Here is a 10,179-nt window from a genome sequence, read left to right on the forward strand (position 1 = left end):
CTATACCTGGACCTATATCTGGACCTGGACCTATACCTGGACCTATATGTGGACCTGGACCTATACCTGGACCTGGACCTATACCTGGACCTATACCTGGACCTGGACCTGGACCTATACCTGGACCTGGACCTATACCTATACCTGGACCTATACCTGGACCTATACCTGGACCTGGACCTATATCTGGACCTACCATTCTGTGTTGGTCTGTCTCTCCTTCCTGTCCTCTCAACCAGCCGGTCAAAGCAGATGGCTGCTCATCCTGAGCTGGTTCTGCTGGAGGTTTTTTATTTTTGGACAGCCAGTTGTTTGGATGTCAGGTTCCTCAGGTCAGATCACAAATGTCCTCTCCATCAAAGCCAACACTGATCAAACAGAGCTACAGAACGTTCAAGAACTCAGCTCATTGTTAACTTAACTTTTCATTTACCTTTAATTATCCAGGTAGTGTCATTGAGCCACGAGAACTCCTTTTCAAGAGAGACCTGTGTTAGGGAGCAGATGGTGGGGGTTAGGGGCCTTGCTCAGGGGCTCAGAGTGGGGCCAATGAGGGTGGAGGCAGGTGTGGGTGCTTCACCTTTTCCACCTCATTTTGATGTTGACGGTACCGGGAGTTGAACCATTAACTTTAACCAAGTGTGAGTTTTAGGTAGAAGATGATTAACTGTACATGCAAATGGAAAAGTGTTTAATGAAAGACTAAACTCAAGTAGAGCTAGGACCGAGAACAGAACGTTGAAACAGGAATGGGACCAGCTTCAGAGTCGGCTGGTTCCACAAAGACTGGATGAACAGGATCTGCTAACACCCAGCAGGGACACGAGGCAAAACCACGATCCATCAGTTCTATGGGTTTAACAGACAAATCAAATTTAGTGTTGTAACCAATAAACAGAGAAAAGTTGATTGACCACAAAGATACCAGTTCCCAAATGATCCACAATAGTTCACTGAACGCTGTTTATCAGCTACAACTGTATCATATACTACAAGTTTTAGGTTTATTAGAAAATACACAGACTGCTTTCATTTCAGGAGAAGAACGCTGCTGTCAGTGATGTTTCAGAAAGACTTCAGAATATTAGAGCTGATCAAGGAAAACCTTAGATTGTTACTGAAGTGGTCTTCTTCCCAGTTAGTTGTAAATTCTCTTATTACCGTAAGTTCCAGACTATAAGCCACGACGCTTTTCACGCACTTTGAACAGCGCGGCTTATAAAACGATGTGGCTGATCTATGTTTTCTTGTTTTGTTTTTTGGACGGCCTAACGAGTTTCATGCTGCCAAAACATTTCGCCTTGTCCCACCCAGGTGCTCTCAGCTGCCCAATGCACGGCTCTCCTGGGGTGTGGGTCCTCGTGACTCAGACAACCTGTATAAATACAGGTGAAACAAAAACTCTGGTCAATGAAATTAACAAACAGGTCACAGTGGACCGATGAAACGGGGAGAGGAGAGAAGGGGGAGGGGGATTACCTCCCCCCCGTGAGGGCGGATCCCCTGTATTCAGAGCAACTTTTGCTCAAGTGTGCCAGTGGATGATGACAGTGAAGCAGGAGGACAGCACACGTTTGTGCATGGAGGAAGATGATGTTCAATGACTTCCTGGTAGACTACTGTATTTTTTTAACCAGCCGTGCTACAGGCGCTGGTCAGAAAAATACTTTTACTGTAAGTATTTGTGGCACAGCTTATATTCAGGTGCACTCAGTCCAGAAATTACAGTTTCGTTCACTTCCCCCTCACTTTGACCTTTAACAGTACCACTTCCGAGGCCACATATAGGTCTTTTATGCTTTTGTTTATTTCAGCAAATCTGAACATGATGTGGGCCAGCACCAAGCGCCCCCCCCCCTGTGTTCTACTGTGCAAACGCTGCAGCTGTCAGGCCAGGGAGCAGAGCTGTTCACACAACCCAATAATACCCATTTCACAAAGAAATAAAATATAACGAGCCAGAAAAACTAAATCAAAACTTAATTTTCAACCAGATTCATTAATCATTTACTCCTGGTGGTTTCACTTCATAAAATAATTTGGAAAAATGCAGAATTAGTGCCCTGAAAAGACCTACATGAGAGTAACAAGAGAATAATTCTTACATTCATGTCACAGAAGGAGCCGAGGATGTTGCTTTCGTGTGAAGATATGTCCTGGAAACAAGAGACAACAGAACAAAAGCAGACTTAACGACGACATGTCGGTCAATTAAACTTGTATTAAAAGTCACAGTTTGTCTAAATGTTGTTCAGTGAATCCATCTGGCTGCTGCAGAGAACAGCTCGCTCAGCAAACACTGTTTAAAGGAACAAAACTAAAAAACTATTTTTACCTCCTTCAGCTCGGAGAAACATGTCAAACCATTTGATCATAAAGACTTTAATATAAAAATACTAAATTTGTATTACTAGTAAAAACATTCATTCAACCTTTATTTCTACAGGTTAATCCCATTGAGCCTCGAGGACTCATTTACAAGAGAGACCTGATTTAACAAAGAAAGATGACAACAATGGACAACAGCGACAACAATAAACAATTATAAAAAGTCATCCTTTTTTATTTTTTTTTTTACAAATAGGATGGCTAAAAAAAAGGAAAGTAACAAAAACAGCTGGATTCTAAGGAGAATGTAGAAAACTAACAACAGGAACATGTCTGCATTGGACCCTGCCAGGAGTCCAACAGATTCTTAAAGACACTTAGAGAGGTCAAAGGTCGAGAGCTTCAGATCTTTTTATAAGATATTCCAGGAAACAGGAGCGGAGTAGGAGAAGGTCCTTTTGTCTAGTTCAGTCCTCACTGAGGGAACACTGCAGGTAATAATGTCCTGAGAGCGCACGCTGTAACTGCACTCACGCAGAGACATGTAGGAGGAGATGTATGAAGGCAGCAGACCAGGAAGTGATTTAAAGATGAAGATGTACCAGTGAGAGAGGCTGTGTGAAGTTAATGGTGACCAGTTAACCAGTGAATACTGGGAGCAGTGGTGGGTACGATAATCACAGCCAGTTATGAATCTTAGTGCACCATGATAGACAGCATCCAACATCTGCAGCATCCAACATCTGCAGCATCCAACATCTGCAGCATCCAACATCTGCAGGGTTCTTGTAGGAGCATTCATGTAAATAATGTCACCGTAATCAATTGAGGGAAGGAAAGTCACAGATACAAAGTGTTTCCTAACATTCAGGGTTAGACAGGATCTGTTTCTGAAAAAGAAACCCAGTTTAACTTTCAGTTTCTTTATCAAGTTTTCCACATGGAGCTTAAAAGAGAGATGTGAGTCGACCAAGATACACAGATATTTATAGGAATCAACAAACTCAATGGGGACACCATTTGAGGATAAAATCAGAGGAAGAACTGCTGGGACCAACTTCCTATTTGAAAAAAGCATCCCTTTGGTTTTGTCAAGATTTAGGACAAGTTTGAGGTGAAACAAATCTGACTGGACGATGTTGAATGCAGAACTCAAAAGCTGGAAAGCCTTAGCAACAGTTTTAGCTCGACAATAAACAACTGTGTCGTCAGCATAGAAATGTATGAATGCATTAGGGATGTTTTTACCTACATTATGTATGTAGATTGTAAAGAGGGTGGGTCCTAAGACTGAGCCTTGTGGTACACCATTGTTGACTGTTAAATAACTGGAGGAAGTACCATTATGTTGAACACATTGCCTCCGGTCTGAAAGATAGTTAGAGAACCAACCAATGGTGTGTTCTGAGAAACCGATTTCTGAGAGTTTATGACACAAGATGTTCTGATCCACAGTGTCAGAATCTTTAGACAGGTCTAAGAAAAGTGCAGCACAATAATCCTTAGCACCCAGTGCTTCAACAACATCATTAAGAACCTTCAGTGAAGCAGTGGTTGTGCTGTGTTGTTTCCTGAAACCAGATTGATGTGGAGGTAAGATGTTAAATGAGTCCAGGTCATTTTTGATTTGAGAGTTTATCAGTTTTTCTAGAACCTTGGCTAAAATGCAGAGTTTAGAGATTGGTCCATAGTTGTTCAGTGAGGTGGGGTCACCTCCCTTCAGCAAAGGAAGAACAAAGGCTGTTTTCAAGTGTCTGGACTAGATACACAAGACTAGAAACCAGAGAATCTCTGAAGTAAATAGTGACTCCACCCCCCTTTTTTTGATGATCTAAGCAGTAGATGTTAAATCCATTGATTGCCAGGTCATTATTCAGTACAGATTTGTTGAGCCAGGTTTCAGAGATGAAGATTACATCTGCTCCAGAAGAACTGATCAGGCTGAGGCTGAAGTCATCACTGCTCCAGTCCGGTTCCGGTGCTCCATAGCACGAGAGGCGAAGAGGCTGAAGTTGTCCCTGGCCCGGTTCTGCTCCGGTCCGGTTCCGGCGGCGCTTCAAAGCATCAGAGTTTCTTCTCCAGGCGAACACAGCGATTCCACGGAGGTGGACCATCCTTCGTTAAAAGTAGCAGGCTGCTCACTGAGGCTGAGACCGGCTCTGTTGAAGACAAAGTCCCCCACAGCCAACTCGGTTTAGTTCTGGTCCAGTTCAGGGGACACAGGTACACTTCCCCCACACCAATAAAGACACCTCGAGGGCCAGTCCAGCAGAAAACCAGCGAAATACCACCTGGCGATTCTTGTCGGAACCAGGTAGAACCACAAAGGTCCGGATGAGAAGTTTGTTGAGGTCCAGAGAGAGAGAGAGAAAACACCGGACCTTTGTGCGACAACTCCCCAGCTCAAAGGATCACCTGGCCGGCAGTGTGCGCTCAGAGTGACCGGTGGAGTGGGAGCGGCCAGTCCTGGACCAAAATATATTTTTTGGACGATCCCGTCCAGCTCTTTGAGTCACTGAACACCGAATTCGGTTGGAAGGGGGACCAACTTAAGTCCAGTTTGAAAAACCGGTCTGTTTGATGATAAAAGACTGCAGAGAAGCCGGAGGGAGCTGCCGTCCATCAGCTCGCCGGAACCGCAAGTTCCATTTTGAAGATGGAGCTTAAAAAATGTTCATTACATCATTTCAACAAAATATTTTGTAATATCTTGTAAGAAATAAATGAGACTGTCGCTTGAGTTTTGCAAGTGCACATTAAAATTTAGCACATTTGTATAATTCTCAAAACTCTCAAAAGGAGATGAGTGCCTCAAACTGTGCTGCCAATCAAGCAGCGTTTGTCCAAATTTAAATGAGATATTATGCAGCATTTCAAGTAAAAACTGCCCGTGTTTAAGGAAATTAATACCATTAAGTAGACCAACACTCAATGGTGAATATTTAATCATTTTGTCAAGCTGGTAAACATCTCAGAAGAAAAAACTAAGAAAAAGGAATTATGTGCTGCACAAAACTGTACAGGTGTAGATGAACATATTCTATGATATATTCATAAATTAAACGGATTCTTTCATTTTTCTGGACTGAATAATAACGTGCATTGAATTTAATTAAATGTGGACGGAAACGTGTTTATCTTTGACTCACCAACGACAGTGGGTCATTTATTTAAAAACGATTTAAACACATCACACATTTACATTAATTTGGCAAAATGATTTCAACAACAACACTTATTTAGCAAGTTTTACAAGGAGGAAACAATACGGCGATTGTTTCCCTTGCTTCCAGCGGTACAACAGACATTTCTAAAAATATCTGGATTAATTTGCTAGCAGATAGAAGAGTTTAAAGATGGAAATTGAGGTTTAAGTTGAGAGAGATGGGTGAGGGAATTTGTCTGTTATAACCAGAACAACACGCTCCTTTGGACCAGCTTAACCCAACGGTACACTTTGGTTGAAGATCGACTTTTTACCTTTCTGAAGATATGTCAGTTCCGGCGTAAAGTTCCACTTCAAGCCACTTTTCAGCGTCTCCGTAAGGATAGTAGGGAACCATTCGGAGTCGTGAGATCATCCAGAACAGACTTCATATAATTCCTCTGGACTTCTCTTGTTCAGCTTAGTCGCAGATGTCCTGAGCATTCTGCATTCCAGCATTCTGAACTCTGCTGCCCTCGGAACCAACTCACAGCATTCTCTCAGCGTTCTTCTCAGCGTTCTTCTCAGAACTACTGAGCTCCTCCTCTGAACTCGACTGGAGCTGGAACCTCTTTGAACTAGGAAGTGTTGCACCTTTTAAAAGAGCTCACTTCCGGTTCATTTGAGAACTTTCTGATTGGTCGATGGACCAAAACAGAGGTGTGTTTTGTGATGTAAGAGGTTATTAAGAGTCAAGGAAAAAGATTAAGATTGTTTAAGAACAGACAAAAGATATTATGAAGAACTCAGACTTCGTGGAGTCAATTCTCTAGTATCTTGCTGTAAAAGTTAAACATGACATTTCTTTTTCAGTAAACTTGCAGTTGACCGAAACTTGAACTTTGACCAACTTACACACTTGCTCATTGAAGACAGAAAATCAGACAATGCATCATTAACCTGATTTCTACTTTGAATGAGGATTAACAATCATTATTACTGTTTCACAGTTGATTTAAAATGAGTAGTTCACTTCAACATTTGGAAATGGTTTGAACTAAACACAATTTGATTATCAAAACATTTGTAAAATAGTAATGATAATAGAAAAGAGAGTGTTCTTTCAATTGATCAGTGCAGGACACTTAAAAAGTCTTCTGGATGGACTTGATTTTGTGTTTCTGGACTCAAATCAATGAAATACAGTTCTTGTTCCAGGCAGGCCCTCAAGGCCAGATTTTGACCTGAGGCCTAGTTCACTACATAGGCAAACCAACAAAGTCCATGCTCAATAATCCAGGTATACAATCCAACAATTTTCAGTCAGGCCATCTGGACAGTTTTTTTCTTTTTTTTTGCTGAAACGTTTCACCAGAAGGCTTCATCAGTCAAGGAAACACACAACACAAAACTGATTCTTCTCCCAAACAGCACACTCCAACGTGGAACAAACCAGTTATGTTGGTGCTAAGATGGTCTCTTTGTCTTTTGTACAGGCATAGCAGCAAAAGAGATTTCTCAGAGAGTGTCAGTTTCTCTGATACTCCTGCAACATATGGAATGACCACTGGTCTGGATCTGGGTTCCTCCTGTTCACCTGATGGCTGGCTGGAGTCCAGTTTGGGTTTCTTGCCAGCCATCAGGTGAAAAGGAGGAACCCAGACCCAGACCAGTGGTCATTCCATATGTTGAGGGAGTATCAGAGAAACTGAGACGTTTATTTTCTAAACATAACGTCCCAGTGGCTTTTAAACCTCAAAATACATTAAAGACTGGTTCATCCCAAAGATCCAGTCCCCCGGCACAAACAGAGTAATGTTGTGTATGTTGTTCAGTGTCAGGAGGGTGATCAGTCTTACATCGGGGAAACTAAACAGCCACTGGTTAAAAGGATGGACCAGCACAGAAGATCAACATCATCAGGCCAGGACTCTGAGGTCTACACTCATCTCCAGGCCAGAGGTCACTCTTTCAGGGATGAAGATGTTCACATCCTGGATAGAGAGGAACGATGGTTTGAGAGAGGAGTAAAGGAGGCCATCTTTGTGAAAAGAAACCGTCCATCATTAAACAGGGGTGGAGCCTCCAGGTTCAACTGTCCCCCTCTTACAATGCTGTGATTGCTAGTATCACTCAGCCCTCTGTGAACAGTAAACAGCCATCAGTGTGCTAATGATCCATTGTTAGGCTGATGGTCCTTCTTGAGCATGTGATCAGCTGGTTTTGGCTGTCAGCAGCAAACTGGTTGATCCACCCTGAGAAGGTGCTATTTAAGAGACTGAGCTGAATACAGCACCTCAGACTGAGGAAGTCCTCAGGATGAGAGACGAAACGTTTCAACAAGTTGTTGTTTTTTTTTTTTTTTTTTACCCGTCCAGAGGACCAGACTTAATTTCGTTAGATTTTTCTACCTGGATTATTGAGCAGCATCAGGAGATTCTAACAAATTAAGTCATTAAAAACAACCGTGTAAGTTTTACTTCTGAAAATAACTGAACAATAACTACTGTTGCTTTATATCTGCAGCAGAAGGATCAAGCAGGAACGATGTGGTTCAGAGGTCAGGAGTCTGTGTATGGTCTTACCTCTAAGGTGGGGTGTGTGTTGTGTTTGTAGGCCGTATAGAGGGGGAACTGGATCTGAAAAATCTTGGCAGCACACAGCAGCAGTTTTTCTCTCTCCTCCGTGGACCAAGAGCCGAAGGGATCCTGGCTGTCATCGTTGTCACAGCTAGCTGCAGCACCATCCTCACCCTCCCTGGACTCGCTGCTGCCACCCGCAGGTCTCAGTGCTTCCACCCGGGACTCCTCTGTGCAGTTGGACCCCTGATCCTGGCTCTGAGTCTTATTCTGGTTCACGTTGGATGTGTCTGCGTCCTCTTCAGCAGAATCTCTTTCCACATTTACAGGTTCGTCCTCCCCCGGTGAGGTCGGCTGGGGGAGGGAGCCAGGTGCTAACTCGTCTCTGCTCCATTCAGACCCGGACCCTTTTTGCGTTGGGTTGTGAGAACTGCAGAGTCTGTTCCTCAGACTGCTGATCTGAGCAATGACCAGGTTGATGAGAGCGTAGATCAGCTGATTGAAGACCTCCAGATGTTTGTACTCTTTGAAGCAGCAGAGACATTGTCTGCAGAAACACACACAGAAGTAACGTGTTAAATCATCCACAAATAGTTATTTCATTATCAAATAAGATGGGACACGATCTCACGAAGGACTGTGAGGAATAAAAGATGTGCAGCGTCTCGATAAAAAGGAACAGTCTTTATTTTGACTTTTGATTTGAACAGAAAATACAAAACTCCAACAAGGAATCCAGAGAAAATCTGTCACAAGCAAGTTAAGAATTCATTTAAGGGAAGTAAGTCTTTGATCCGGGGCGGCACGGTAGTGCAGTTAGTAGAGCTGCCGCCTCTCAGCAAGCAGGTCGTCAGTTCAAATCCCGGCCTTTCTGGGAGGAGTTTGCATGTTCTCTGCGTGCATGCGTGGGTTTTCTCCAGGTACTCCAGTTTCCTCCCACAGATCAAAAACTAGTAAGTAAATTGTCCCCAGGTGTGAGTGAGACAGTGAATGGTTCTTTGTCTCATTTCGGTCCATGTGTCCCTGTGATGGACTTGCCACCTGTCCCAGGTGTTCCCTGCCTCTCACACAGACATGGGCACTAGCCACCCCACAACCCAGAACAGAAGAATCAGACAACGTACAATGCATAAATGATCTTAACTTGGCATGTGTCCACAAAATTAATTGAGACTAGTTGTTGGCTCCTCAATCCTGTGAAACAAACTGTTTTTCTCCAAACTGAGGCCATCAGAGCATCATCTACCACAGGTAGGATATTAACAGTTCATAACCTTTCCAAAGAACCCCACTTCAAAATATGGCTGGGTGAGATATCGTTCACGATAATACTGGTAAAAAAAAAAAAAACTTGCTTGGGAAAATAAATTATATCAAGATATTAGAGCTGGACAATAATTCGATATCGATATATCTCACGATATACTTTTATTCAATAATGATGATGTGAATTTTAAGCATATTTTCAATATTTTGATAGGATTACAGCGTTTTCTGTTCAGGTTGAAGCGGCCGCTTCAGTTTCAACCCGGACAGAAAAAGGTGCGACACAACTACGTTAAGTGCGTGGTGACGTAATGTTACGCAGAGCTCGAGTCCAGAAGGCGTTACTGGTAGCAGGCTAAGCTAGGCTAATCTCCAACGCGCGTTAAGTTTTCTCTTCAAAATGAGTTCCCATGATCGTCAGAATGTGACTGAACAACTTTCCCAAGCGAAGAGAAGCAGATGACATCACTGATAAGAGAGGAAAGACTAATTTGGTGGTTTGGAAGTGGTTCGGCTTTCTAAGATCCGAAAAACTGCAGGTTTCAGTCAGTGTGCTGCAAAATGTGACGGAGAGTCGTTCTAACTCGCGGTGGGAACATCGAACTTGTTCCACTTGACAGAAGATGATGAGTCACAAGATGAAGCACAATAAAAGTTTGAGCCAACGTGTCCCTGAAACACCCCCAGCGCTGCATGGTTTGTTTTTTGTTTGTTTTTATCATTTATTCATTCATTTAAAATAAAACAAATTCATCAGAAAGAAAAAAAAATTTTATGTGCCACTAATTTAAAAAATACAAAATACCTACAAACAAACAACAACCTTGACTTGAACAATCTCCAAACTGAAAACAAAAAAAA

The 10,179-nt window shown here is 42.7% G+C and overlaps 1 protein-coding gene across 1 annotated transcript in view; it reads right to left on the bottom strand.

Moving 5' to 3' along the window:
• usp34 (ubiquitin specific peptidase 34) overlaps positions 1–10,179 on the bottom strand; it is a gene marked incomplete in the record, with an annotated part of 140,740 nt that overhangs the window by 108,400 nt on the left and 22,161 nt on the right. Inside the window, 2 exon segments of the mRNA XM_037689997.1 lie at positions 2,106–2,156; positions 8,059–8,601. Of these exon segments, the coding sequence (XP_037545925.1) occupies positions 2,106–2,156; positions 8,059–8,601 (594 nt within the window).

The sequence above is a fragment of the Nematolebias whitei genome, chromosome 16, assembly GCF_014905685.2.
Source record: "Nematolebias whitei isolate Nwh7 chromosome 16, NemWhi1, whole genome shotgun sequence".
NCBI classification, from domain to species: Eukaryota; Metazoa; Chordata; class Actinopteri; order Cyprinodontiformes; family Rivulidae; genus Nematolebias; species Nematolebias whitei.